At 33.3% G+C, this 15,145-nt stretch overlaps 1 protein-coding gene across 1 annotated transcript; it reads left to right on the plus strand.

Moving 5' to 3' along the window:
- The first annotated feature begins 7,794 nt into the window (after window positions 1-7,794).
- On the plus strand, window positions 7,795-13,253 carry LOC105060952 (uncharacterized). The gene is made up of 6 exons (XM_010944843.2): window positions 7,795-8,227; window positions 10,924-11,050; window positions 12,053-12,192; window positions 12,498-12,560; window positions 12,723-12,791; window positions 12,918-13,253. Exons 1-6 carry the CDS (start codon window positions 8,024-8,026, stop codon window positions 12,987-12,989), a joined length of 675 nt encoding a protein of 224 aa, XP_010943145.1. The 5' UTR covers window positions 7,795-8,023; the 3' UTR covers window positions 12,990-13,253.
- Window positions 13,254-15,145: the final 1,892 nt, after the last annotated feature.

Consider the following 15,145-nt stretch of genomic DNA (forward strand, 5'->3'; position numbering starts at 1 on the left):
GCTAGGGCAGATCGGTGTACATGGTTTTCTATGGACCAGGTGCAGTCCACTGATGGTTCATCAAATCCGAGCGCCATCCAACGGTCAAGAACACGCCATACACACGATCGGATGGCCGAGATTCCTCTTTACCATATAAAGCAGTGGTGGCCCACTCCATTGATGCGATCGAATGGTCCTCATTCTTTCTAGTTTTGATTGAATGGCTGATGGTATTTTGTTTTTGTTTTTGGACTGATTTCGGGACCGTTTGAGGCATGTTTTTGGACCATGCGATGCAGATCCGATGATGGACTTCAGACTTTCAATTGAACAGCGAATCGGAGTCCATTTTTTATGCAGTTTGGATCAGATTTCTCCTGATTACAAGCTCTATTTAAAGAGAGGGTCTTGGGAGAGGTTTATAGTAGGGTTGAGAGCAGAAAAATCAAATCCGATAGTAGAGAAAAAAATAAGAGAATTTTTTCTAAGAGAGGTGTGAGATTCCTTTGAGAGAAAAAGAGTATTTTTTCTTTTGTAAAAGAGAGTCTGTGTGAGCATTTTATTTTTCTTCTTCAATTTTGTACTTCGTTGTGTCGTGAATTATTAATAAAAAAATATTGAGGAGGTCTTGTCCGTAGATATAGGCCAACAATCAGACCGAACCATGTAAATCTGATATACTTTCTTTTCTCTTATTTTTTATTACTTGATTGTCTCCTCTATTTTGCGTTCTATGTTTGTTCTAGTTATCTTTTCTTGACAAAACAATCTTATTTTCGTTGTATTTGTATACTGTATAGATTAGGATGTGCTCGATTACTCCACGGTCAGTCCTTTCAATTTTCATAGCCGATGGTGGTTGTGATTATATAGTAGCAAAAAATTTCAAAAATTAATTTTGTATTATTTTTAATTAACTATAGTTTTGATGTTGTATCAATTGGCTATGGTCTTATTGTCAATGGCTCTTATCCATATGATGTCATAACTAAAATCATAGCTCTTATCCTCTTGCCAATGAATAGTAGTATGTGATGCTCATCAATTAAGAGAAGCATGGAAGTTACATATGATTTCACATACAATTTCACTCAAAAATTTATAAATTAATTAATGAAGAAATATTCTAACTACGTAAAGAGGGCATTATGTCTATAATCTATGGCAGCTATGCTAAATATTTTTTACAAAAGGAAATCATTTAGTTGGTAGAGTTTTTCGATGTTGGTATCAGTAACTTTGGTATAAATCCAACCTCATTTGATTCCGACTGAGCTTTCATCTATACTAGTTCTTAATTCTTCTGAAATACAAAATTTTTGAACAGTATATAACCAAATCTTCATCATTTCATTAATTAATATATAAGAAAACTTGATAGGGCTATTTAGACACCACAGATTCCTTAATTGTATGACAACATGTATAAGATTAGGAAATATAACTCAAATCCTTCATTGAATCAAAGAACCCAAGAAAGGAGATAATACAATCAATAAGAATATCAATTCTCCAATCCCAATGACAACTAATATTCCATGCTATTGCAATTACATCTTAGGACAGGTCTTACTGGGAGCAATAATCAAATGCCCAAGCATTAACTAGTATTCTTATCACTCATGCAATTAATTAGAGATTTATTACTTTTTCTTTTAGCATGTGCCTCTCATGATTCAGCCATGCAATCAAGCTACTAAATTTTATTTTCAATATGCATGGTACAATTTTATAATTTGGCATTGGTGGTCATGTTAGAAATTTATATGTAATGGATGAGCAATTTTCATAGCATACAAGAATTCATTTGGGTATTGACATTTAGCATTCATCAATACCTAGCAATAATATTTCAGTTTTTATAATGCCATCCAATTTAAAACTGATATATATCAAATATTGGCTATCAACATAATCAGCAAATTTTTCAAATACTTTTCCATAAAAAAAAACTATTGTTTACTCATCAATAATTAATTTCAAAACTAATAATTTTAAAATCTATTATGCTAATTTTATTATTTTTGTTGAGCTTTTAATATCCTGATTTTATTACATCCATCAGCATTTGGTTTCTAATGTTTTTGAAGTCTTGATCTTCTCTCGTGAGCTGAGAAAAAAAAATAGAGAACTAGAGATAAATTTTCAATTTTACTTTCAACTTAAAAGCAGTTTTTCGGATGAGTTTTATATAAAAGTAGCTACTCATTCTAAACATAAATTAAAAATAACTATCTATTTTTGGTTAAAATTATATTTATATCTTTTAAAATATTATAGTATTATATTATCATAGTACAGTATTTATTTACAATAAGATAATATTATATTATATTGATATAGTATTTCTTTATAATAATACAGTGTTACTTTATTGTATTATATTAGTGCAGTATTTCTTTACAATAAGACAGTATTATATTATATTAGTGTAGTATTTTTTTATAATAATGCAGTGTTGCTTTATTGTATTATATTAGTATAGTATTCTTTTACAATAAGGTGGTATGATATTATCATAATATAGTATTATTTTATAATAATGCAATGTTGCTTTATAATAGTGTGATATAACTTTATAATAGTTGAGTACTATTTTATAATAGTACAGTATTATTTTATAATAGTATAGTATTATTTTATAATAGTATAGTGTTGCTTTATTACTATAATGGACAATTGAGTTATTTCATCCCATTTGGATAACTGCTTTTAAGTTATATTTCAAGTGTGAAGAATTTTTTACTTAAAATTTAAATGGACAGCTACTTTTAAATTTAAACTTAATTAAATATTTTTCATTAATTTATTTTTAAAAAATATATATAATAAAATATATATTAATTTTTATATATTTTTATATAAAATAAAATATTAATCTATTTTGGATCAAATTTTTTTATTTAATATCAAATTATTTTTATAGATGATCCGTTCAATTTTAATTTTATTTTAAAAAAATTGAGTCAACATGATTCGGCTTTAAATTTAGCTCCAAATGGATCTGATCCGACCCACGGAAATCTCCAATCATCCATCACATGATTATTTAAGCAAGAAAAAAAAAAATCCAACTTCAGGTATCCATCCATCAAATTGAAGGGGAAAAGAAAACTACTTGCGTACCGATTGCACAACTGACAACATCAATGAATACTGAGTTAATGGAGCGTACAATAAGTTGTCCCAGAACTGGACTTATTGCCCACTCTTTTTCCTCACAGGCAATTGATTACAAAACTCTTTCCCTTTGTAGATGCCTACCTTTTTGTTCCTTCTACACTATATCTGTCTGAGAAGCAGAGAGAGAGTGCGAGAGACAAGTGGTGTACATTAAATAATGATAGTATTTTTTTTATTTCTTTAGAGTAATAATAATATTCTTTTACATCAACTTTGAACAAATATGAATAATGTAGAGCTTACTGTATATTAAAAATTAAATTAAACTACAAAATCATAAAAATTAAAACTAAATTACACTTATAATTTATAATTCCAAAAATCTTTATAATTTTATTTTATTTAATATTTTAATTTATAATTTAATAAAATTTAATCAAATAATTAATCTCAAATAAAATTTAAATATTATATAAAAATTTTGTACATAATTAAAATAATCTCATATGATATTATAATCATTTAAATTGTGTTAGGTAACTGGTAATCTATCCAAATTGCTGATAATTTAATGTGATAATTTGAATTATTGTATTTGATATGCTTTTGAAATGATAATTTAGATTATTTTGGCAATCTAGATTGCCTCGTAGAAATTTGATGGGAGTTGGCAATCTAGATTGCCTCATGGAAGTTTGATGGGAGGCAATCTGAATTGTCTTAGGAAAGGATGGCTACCTAGATTATCATTTTTTTTGATAATATTATAATAAAAATTTTAGACAAAATTATTCTTCAAAAAAATCACATAAAATTTATTATCCAACCTTCTCCCTCACCCTCCTCCATATGTCCCATCGGCCCGCAGCTCTTCTATCTCTTTTTGTCTATCAGTAGCTCCTCCACCCTTGTCCCCACCACCCTCTATGGCTCCTCCATGCCCATCTAGGGCTAGCAAAATATGATTCAACCTACCAACCCGACTCGTGTTCGATCCGTCATAAACAGGTTTGGGTTTAGGCTAAACGGATTCAGATCATAAATGGATCGATCCGTTTAATCTGTTTAATAATTGGGTCGGATATGGATTTTAGATATTTGACCTATTTAATCCGTTTAACCCATTTAATATTTAGGTTGGATTGAGTCAAATAACCCATTTAACTTATTTAACCTATTTTTGATCCATTTAATCCGATCTGTTTAATATGTTTAACCCATTTAAGGCCTATTTAATCTGTTTAAAATATGTTTAACCTGTTTCTGACCCATTTAACTTGACCCATTTAACCTGTTTAATCCATTTAACCTGTTTAACTCATTTAACCTAATTTGACCTATTTAATAAATGGATTAAACGGATTGGGTCGGATTAAATAAATAGATCGGGTTCGGATTTAAATTTTTGATCTGTTTAATAAATAGGTCGGATTTCGATTGATCATTTTATGATTCGATCCATTTATGATCCGACCCATTTATGACTGTTCCGACCCGTTTGCCACCCCTACGCCCATCCCCCATCCCCACTACCCCCTACGGTCTTATATGCGCCCACCTCCTCTCCACCCTCTAGTGCCCAAGGTTCTCCACATCTCTCGATCTGTTATTTTTCTGTACCACCATCACACTCACATCACTCTTGTTACCTTTCATCAGAGAAAAAAAGAGTATCATGGTAAAATTATTCGAAGTATTTTAAAAATTTGATTTTATATTACTGATAATTTGATTATTATATCAAATATATCAATCAAAATTTTTAATAATTTTATTATAATATTATTTATGTGTATCAAATATATTAATCAATATTACTGATAATTTAATGTTGGCAATCTATCACGACGGCAATCTATATTATCTTTCAAGATTGTCTGTACCAAACGCAATACGAAAGATATGAAAAAAATATATGCATTAATGTCTTGTATAAGGATAATTTTATTTTTATATAAAATAAATAATTTTATTAATTGTATAAATTTAATTGAGATAAATATAAATTTTATGTATTATTGGATGTAAGTAAAATAATTATAACTAATGAGAAGATTTTTATAATTTAATCTAAAAATTAAGCTTGAAGGGCTAGGCCAGCGGTGTGTTTTTAAAAACAAAGTTGGCCTTGGGCGTGATCGCATCGGTGGGTCGCCATCCTTTCCCGCGTCATCCGACGGACAGCGACCTATGGGCGACAGGATCGACGGCCACGATTCTCCTCTAGTGGCGGGAAAACAGCTGGAGGAATCGCCCCTAGATTTTTTTTATTTAATTGAGGTGGAGGGGGGTAGTGGGAGCGAGAAAAAGGTCGGTGTCGGATAAGACTTTTGCCGATTGACGGGGGGGATAACGTACGCGTGACCCACGCGTGGGCCCCGTTTACGGCAGCCTCTCTGCTGCGGTTCTCGCTATCTCCGCTCCCACTTCTGCCCTCGTCTTCGCAAACAATCACATAAATTGCCACAGGGTTTAAACTTTTTTTTGCCCTTGATGGCGACAAAGCGAAAAAGAAAAAGAAGAAGAACAAAAAAGTCTCTCTGTTTTTCTCATGCACAAGGATCACTTACGTAGAACATTTTACTACACGAAATTAATGGGCTAAATTTTAAACTAACATAAGAGCTAGAGTCAAGAAGATGATATCATCAATGCCAACCACTACGTATCACCTACGTTGCATGAATATCATGACTCCATCACCATTTGCTCTCGTGTCTAAATATCTTAGAGACACTCTAGATAATTTATATGTTAGCATGTATTTTTCTTATGTTCATATTTCTACCATCTTCTAGTTATAATCTACGTTGAAGGAGTCGCATATAGATTTACCGAAAAAGGAGTACCATAGGGACTTTTATACTTCAAGCATGCATTTAACAAATATTTACCATGATCTAATTTTATATTAATAAAAAACTCAACAATAATTATGCATCATCTAGTAGTCCTTATCTTATGAACTATGCATGCAATAAATTTTTTTTTTCAAAAAATAGTGACAACTTTTTACCAAAAAAAAAAAAATAGTGTCAACCTATTTTTATGTCCAAATAATAGAAAAGATTAGTTCTAACCCTGTTAATATCAGTAGTACTTGTAATAATTATGTAAGAAATATATTGTATATGGCATTTATTTTGTTATAAAATATTGGGCAGAAGTAGTTGGCCCCTAAGCTAATATTGGTGCGTGCATCATGCATCAAATATAAAAAATTATATGTATTATTATGATAAAAAAAAATTATTAGTCTCATATTAATTATGAGTCAGAAGAAATTCTGATTTATATGAAATGAAATATTCTCTTTTCTATGAAATATTTTTTTAAAAATAAAATCGTGAAGCCCCGTGCCATAGAGACCGGAAGCTAAACCAAATAATATCTCACGTATGTGAAAATGAAGATCGACTTGTCTGAGCCACGAGTCCATGATCATAATATTGGCAATATAAGAAGAATCGATGTGTCTTCGATGGATTGTGCTCCACCTCAATCCCATAATTTTGTCCAAAATCTCTCTTAATTAGGAGCTATATTGTGGTGTGGAAGGGAGTGCATCATTAATTTTATATTAGTTGTGAGTTAATGATAACTATACTTTATATGGGATGGGATCTTCTTTCTCATGAGATACATTTTAAGGGTAAAATTGTGAGGCTCTCGTGCCATAACAGCTAGAGGTTAAAATGAATAATACTTCATGTACATAAGAGTGAAGACTAACCCATCCAAATTACAAGTCTTTGATGACAATATATATCATTTGTGATAATCATACAATAAATATGCCATACATAGTATTTGTTTTGTTATAAAACATCAGGAAGAAGTAATTGGCTGCTAGCTAATATGGATATGCATTATTTTTTTATATTTTTATAACTCTTGCTTAAGTAATATTTTTAAAAAATATTAATTTTGATAGTAGTAATTAACAAAATATACGTACGTATGTGTGTGTGTATATATATATATATATATCAATATAATTATATATTTACAAAATATCATCTCAATACATCCCGATTAGCTTGTGCTCCTTGCTTTAGTTTTAGTCCATATCTATTAAGAATTTTAACAATGAGAAATGTTTGAATGCTTCACATGATATATATTACAACCAAAAAGCATGTAAAAAATTATAATTAATTTGTTCTTTTACGAAACTACGTCATCAAAAACCCTATGCAACGGAAAAGGCTCAGCTAAGACTCTCTTCTTATTAAACAACATAAAGTAAGAATTCACTATAATATCAAAGGGGAAAAAGTTGCTAGCCCATGCACATAAACTGTCACGTATCCTTTACGTAACCGATAAAAGAGAATGCGTTACCGGGCAGATTCGTCGTGGAAACCCGTATCCCTCTTCACTCCCCATTTCCCTCCCATTCTTAGCCTGCCATTTCCTGTGTAAAACAAAAACCACTCACTCTATAAATCAAAAATAAAAGAATAAGAGAACAACCAGGGGCAATCCTGTCCATTTCGGTGGTTGTCCCCGCTACCGCTACCCGGCGCGGGACACGCGTCGCCCTTCTATTGGTTCTTCCCTCGTCGTCGGGATTCATAGCCGCGAAGCCGAACAAAGAGCAAAAAAAAAAAAAAAAAAAAAAGAGAGGATAGAAAAGAGAGAGAAGGAAAGCAAGAAAGCACAGTCTCTGCCTCCCTCCCTCCCTCTCTCTCTCTCTCTCTCTCTCTCTCTCGATAATTCCTCTCAAATTCGCCCGTTTTCTTGCTCAAATTTCACTAAAAAATTCTCCGAATTCTCTTCCAATATGATTGATGTCGGGTGCTTGAGTGATCCGTAGCTTTGATTTGCTCAAAGTTTTGATTTTTCGTTTTGTGTGGGGTGGAATTGGTTCAGTGAAGTGGTGGTGGAGGTAGGGGGGAGTGGAGGGAGGAGTGGAATGCTGGAGGTCGTTGAGGTGGAGATGAATGGTGGATACGGGCAGATGCAGCAGAGCTGCGGGGAGAGCAGCGAGGAGGAGCTATCGGTGCTCCCGCGGCACACCAAGGTGGTGGTGACCGGCAACAACCGGACCAAATCCGTTCTCGTCGGCCTCCAGGGGGTCGTCAAGAAGGCCGTCGGTCTCGGCGGTTGGCATTGGCTGGTAATTTCTCGAGATTGTGGCGCGAAATGGGTTTCTTAGAGATTTTTGTGGATCTCTGAGGGTGCAATTCGGATGCTTCATTCTTTTTTTAAGTTCTTTTTCTCGAACAAAATTTTGAAGAAAAATTCGGGTTTTGAAGTTTTAGTTCATTGTCTGGGTTGAATTGGACAATGTGGTGCAATTGGATGAGTTTAGGGTTTGGATTTGATGTTTTGTATATTGGAGTCTATGAAGTTAAAAAAAAAAAAAGTATTTCTTTTAAAGCTTGGATCTTGATAAAGATGCTTCGTTCTTTCTTTCTATATTCTCTTGTTTCGATTTTGAAATTGCGTTTCCGTGTTTAATGATGCACTTATTAGTTGCATGTCTCGGACTACTTGCTAATTTTGGTAATCCGTGTCAATCGACTTGGATTTTAGGGTTCTTTCTTGCATTGATGAATTGAGTAGATAAACTTTCCTTTTAGGTGTCTGCATGCTAGATTTCTCTTAGCAAGTCAAAAATTTCAGATTCTTGAGTGTAGTATCTGCGATTCAATTCGATTTTTAGGGTTTTCTGATCAGGGTATTTTCGTGTGAAAAAGATTTGTGCTGGCTTTTAATGATCATCTGATTATAATTAGCTTCGATGCTCATGAATTCTTGGCATGATTTCCATGACTGCAGTTGAAGTATTAAGTATAATGGTTCTTCTGGATGATTGCTGCTAGATTATCATATTTGCGCATGGCTACTGTTTTATGGACTCATTACTCGAGGGGGAAACTGTTTTCTTCTGGATTCTTGGTTGTGTTTTCAGGTTGCTTGTCCTATTTTAAGTCCAAAATATCTAGGATTTGTGTAATGTAGTTGAATTATAGGTTAATTGGGCCATTTGGGGTCTTGATTGATAAATTGTTGCTCATCGAGGAAATTGTTGCTCTTGCTTGGCTGAATTTGGACCGCAAATTTTAAGATTTGACAGTTTTATTTGTTTGAAGTTGGATCATTCAATATTGGCATCACTGTATTTATATAAATTTTGGAACAACTTCGTAATTACCGGTCATATAAGTTGAAAATGCGCTTTATAGTTAATATTGGGCACAATAATTGTTATTTGTTGATTTTTCCCTTGTGAATTTTTAGATCTTCGTTAGATCAACTGTGTACGCATGGTTTGTTGATATATCTCTTTTGAATCTTTCTTTCCTTTTGTTTTGTGTCCCAGTTTTATCTGTTTTAGTTGCAATTTGTTCTCAGAATTTGCGACTTCTGCTGTATTATTTAACTTTTCAGCAGATATTCATTGAATATATACAAAATCAACAAGTATTCAAATGAAATCTGGAATTTTGGATCATCTGGATCCAAGTTCATTTGCTTGGTATGCTTCCTTTGCTCCAGCTTGTGATTTTATTTTTTATTTTTTTTGGATTTTTGATTAGGCCCCAAACATGCCGTTTAAATTCTATTTGTATTTGATAGCTATATAGAGAAAATATTTTTTATTTGTGACTTGCTTGAAGCTGTATTTTCTTGCACTAGGATGACATACATGTAATAATTGTCTGTAAGCAACATAACCTTTCTTTCTTGTTGGTTATGAATTTTAGCTATTGTAAGAGTATTATTGAGTTATAAGTTGTCTAAAATATTTTGTTGCATTTGGATGATATATATAGAAATTTGTAGGTAGCAATCTAATTTTTTTCTTGGTCATGATAGTTTTTATGTTTGAAAATTTGATTTCTGACTTGAAATTGTATTTTATTGCATATAGATAATGTGCATGTAGGAATTCTGTAGTTAGATTGACTTCATTATTGATGGTCATACTTTTAGCTATAAAGCAAATAGTATCTTTGGTCTGTAACTCATTTGAAGTTGTGTTTTCTTGCATGTTGATGGCATTTATGTAGAAGTTGTCATTGGGCAATTGGACCTTTCCTTGTCAATTGCTAAGGTTTTGTAGTGCTTCAGTAAGGAATCAATTTAGATAACAATGACATTTTCTGACATTTGAAGTGTCTTGGAGCTAGTTGTATAAGATGGTATTTTGATAGTTTTTTTTTTCCCCAAAAAAATAGAAGTCGCTAGAAGTAGTCCATTGATTTGAGATGAAATGCAATCCTAGGTCTTCTACATACATCACAGGCCTACGATGCTTTTGTGATTTGCTCCCCCACAACACCCCCCCTCTCTCACCCTCTCTCTCTCTCTCTCTCTCTCTTTCTCCCCCCCTCTCATGCAACAGGAGATGAAAATTCAATCCGAAGAGTCAAAATTTGACACCTGATTCTCTTGAAGGCCTATATTGTAATTTTCTACACTTCTAATTATCGCTTACTAGACAATGAGGAATGTACCTTTAATGATGCCATGCACTCCCTAATAGGAGGAGATGCATTAATGTAACATAGATAGCTGGGAAAAGGCTGGATGGTTATGGTTATGTACACACTTAATAGAGAAATCTTGTTGGAATTTTGTGGTCGTTTTCATATGTTCTCTTGCATGATTGCTAGAGTTAGTTGTTTGTGCATGGGGATCATCTATTTCTTTCTTCATGCTTTGTTGTATTTCTGTCATTTCTTCTGGTTCTTTGTTTAATCTTTATTCTGACGTATGACAATTCCTTCTGTATACTGATTTGTTTATCTGATGGATTTAAAGTCATTAATTTGTCTTTCTACATGCTGATTCATGAAATTTCAGGTCCTGACTAATGGCATAGAGGTGAAGCTGCAAAGAAATGCACTTAGTGTAATTGAAGCCCCAACTGGTCATGAGGAGGATGATGAGATTGGATGCGAAAATATGCAGTGGAATGTTTCTGACATGGGTGAGTCCTCACTTCATATCTTATTGTCATTATCATCATCATCATCATCATCATTATTATTATTATTTGTTTTAGGTCATATAATTTATCAACTTTTTCTGCAAGAGTTGAGCTTGATTGTAAATTTTGTGGAATTGTTTAATTTGTTTAGCGGGCAAGAACTCATGATGCTAAGTTTCTACTGCTCCAGGAATATTATTTGTGATCCTCTCACTCACCTTTCTTTGAGTAGTTGTCAAGGGTCTTGATTTTTTGTGTTATATCGGTTTTCCTTTTCCCCCTTTTATCAGCCTTTTGTTAAGCAAAAATGCTTTCTGTATGCTGCCATGTAGGATATCGATTCTCAGATAAATAAATATAACAATATTAGGTCTAGTGCATGTATAAGGATCTTAATATTCTATATTTTTAGCTTTCTGCAACATTCAATTGCATGTTGTGATGATATTGTTGCTTATAGGTTAAGTTGGAATACAGAGGTTTTGGTATGGCTATTTTATCTAACATCTTCTTGACTTGATCATGGAGATAGCAGTTCTATATTCAGTTCCATACATGAAAATGAATTGTACTAGTTTGGAAACATGACAACTGAAAATTGATGGTAATATTTATGTTCTATTATCGGCATATTTGTTTTGTTTTTGTTTGTTAGCCCAATTTGGTCTTATTTATTGGCTGAGGAATGAAGTATTCACATGTTTATTGTAATCAAACATGCCTAGTATGGGTATTTTGATAATTGAAGCGCTCTTACTAGAATGTTAAACTACTCGCTACTAGGAGTAGGTGCTAAAGAAAAGCCATTTTTGGTTAGGGATAGCATGAGGAATTTTCTTTAAAATATAGCATCCTTGTTACCTAGTCTGAAGATGCTTTTTCTTAATCTATAACCTTTAATGTTCCAAGAGCATCTTTTCACTGTTTAATTGGGTCGCTGGATCTGGCTTCATCATTTTCTTGTCCTTATGACATTTCTTTTGTTATAACTAACTCTTGCAGCGTCTGATGACACACAATTACAAAAGCCACACAGATGCAGAAGCAGACAGCACAAAGGGTCTCTCAGCAAATCCTTGAGCAGGTCTCAATCGTGCGATTCTCAATCTAAGGGATCTGTTTCATCCTCTAGGGGCACAATGGTATGACCCATGCTAATGAGTGTTCATTGAGCAATGCTATGTTGCAGAAGCAATACTATTGGACATGATTCACTTTGGGGATTTCCTGCACCTGGCATTTCACGCTACAGTTAGGGCTGTGATGTGCCAGGTGCTGGGAGATGCCATTTTAGATGGTGCCCTACATGTCTTCTGCTGTGCACCATTTTTTTTTTTTTTTTTAATTTCTTTATGAATCATTCATGTCTAGAGCAACATTCATGACTGATGTCAATAAATTACTTGTAGCTTTATTCATGGTTAAAATTTTCAAGTGTTTGGTACAGAAAGTTGACCTGAGCAAGCTAGAAACAACAGCATTATGGAGATATTGGCGTCACTTCAATCTTGTAAGCACCTCAATTATAGTGATTTATTGATTATTATCTTTAATAGTAAGATGAACAAACAATCAATCTCTTTCATACATTATAGGCTTTTTCCCCACCATTTTTTAATGTCTTTTTTAATATATCCTTTATGCGGGCCTCATGCCTTATGACCTGGAACAGGTGGCTGCAAGTCCTAACCCGTCCAAGGAGCAGCTAATTGAAGCAGTTCAGAGGCATTTCATGTCACAGGTAAGTTTGCAAAATTTCCCCTCTTTGCTTCATTTCCTTTTAGATTCAAAATGATTTCATGTAAAGCCCACCAAGGATTTTCACTTGGCGTTGTGTAAACTCAATTGCTTTCTGTTTATCATGAAGCAATTGGATGAGTTGCAGGTTATTGTAGGGTTTGTGCAGGCTGCAAAGAGACTCAAAACTGTCTGCAATTGACCTGGTGAGAAGCTTGCCATTTCAATGCTAACAGATTGGAAGTAGGGCTTTCGTTGTCTGTAGCTATACTATGTAACATATGTATCCTGGTTGTTGGTTACCGGAACAGCTTGGGTAACTGGTTTTTTCATAACTAGAGGTTACTGTTAGTCCTGTAATGTAGATATATACTGTTAAAGACCTTGAAGCCATTGTGGCTTTTGAGATTGCCAATGCTGCACTGCTGACTGTTTTGGGAGGAAATGCCGTCTGTTTAACTGCTTACTTGGGCTTAAAAGAATTATCGAGTTGTATCATTGGATGATTGAGTTGTATTATGCTGTATGTCATAATGGTGCTGGTAAGGTACTTTCTCAGTGGGGCATCTGTGTATGGTGTAATGAGGGGTATTGGAATGATCAGAACTTGTTTAGTCTTACGGCTAGGCTCTGGTTTATGAAGATTGTGCACCTAGGACAAGAAGATTTGCTCCGGAGATCTGGTGTTACTTACGGAGCAGGAGGCTGCCTGATAATATCCTTCAAATTTACAGAGGACCCTATGCCATTAGTTGATTATTAGTGGGAGTAAACATATGGATCTTCTAGTTTCACTGGTCATGATCGTGGATTTTATTTATATATATTTTTTCAGTTAATTGCTTTAAGCTTCTAAAACTGCGACTCTGCAAAATTATGGTGTTTAATAAACATATGTTGGGTAAGCATGTTGTCTTTTACCTGTCGATGATGGGTTTTCCATGGGAGATTGGTGTGGGTGGTGGTCTTGTCAATTCTTCGGTACCCATGCACTCGGTCATGCATCAAGTGTTTGGCATGTAAGTTAATGTTACTTGTTGCTCATTATCTATGATAATATTATGGACAATAATTCTTCATGGTGGTTATTGGTCGTTAAGATAATGTATTTTTTTGTTTTTTTTAATAAAATGGGAATATAGACGATCTTTGGATAAGTTTTTTGAAGAGTCAGAAATTATTCTCTTGCTAATTTTCTTTCACTGTTCTTAAAGTGCCGGTTAACTTGAACGTTGGAGAGTTCGTTGGAGAATGTTTGGTGATTGGATTTTTCTTTTTAAGGCTTGCAGCGGTTCTTGGATGCTTGCCGACCATCGAATACTATTTCGGACAAGTGCCGACCTCAGCTATTCTTTGGATCGGAGTCTTGCAACGATGTCTATCATATTTATATATGGGCTCAAATACTTTAGTGTATTTCAATCCTCAGGGTGAAAGGCATGAATCTTTTACCCACTATTATTCTTATGAACAAACATTATCATAGTCCTTTCATCATGCTTATAAATATCGTCAAATCTTTCTTGAATCAAAATTTGCCTCAAAGTCTTTCTAGATGTACTGAAACTAAGATAATGCTAAGTTTCAACTAAATGGTCATACTAGACACTGTATATGCCTAAATCCTAATGCCCGTAAAACCCTTTGATACCAATATCAGGCCACATCGGATTGCCTAAAGTGCTTGAAAGGCTGTGAGTGGGCAGTGGACAGGTATTATGTCATATGGACATGGAAGACTATGGTCCTAAACCTACGGTAAGCCCTAAACTCCTTTGTGCTTAGCAATCTGGATGATAGACTACTGGTCCATAGATAAAACAATTCCCTTTATATCAAGCATATATTTTTACTTTAAAAATATAAAAAATATAAAAGTTATACTATAAATATGGGTGGTAATATATAACTTGATCATCTATCAATTTGATCCTTGAAAGAGCTGTTTTAAGTAGGTTCGGATTTGACATAAATAAATTTAGGTTGCAAAAGGATCAACCCATCTAAAATTATTTATTAAATAGGATGGATTCATGTTTAGATATTTGAATCATTTAATCTATTTTTGTCTATTTAATAATAGGATTGGATCATAATCCAACTCATTTAAGATCTATTTAATCTATTTAAAACCATCTTAATTTATTTTTGTTATATTTAACTAAATCACTTAACCTATCTAACCCATTTAATTTGTTAAAAATTCATTTAAGTTGTCTAACCAAACTTGACCTATCTAATAATTGAGTCATGTGGAGTGGGTTGAGTTACATGTTTAATAAAAAAATCGAGTTTAGATATGAATTTTTGACTTATTTAATAAATAGATCAGGTTCTTGTTGATGAATTTTTGACTTG

Source organism: Elaeis guineensis, chromosome 13 (genome assembly GCF_000442705.2).
Source record: "Elaeis guineensis isolate ETL-2024a chromosome 13, EG11, whole genome shotgun sequence".
NCBI lineage: Eukaryota > Viridiplantae > Streptophyta > Magnoliopsida > Arecales > Arecaceae > Elaeis > Elaeis guineensis.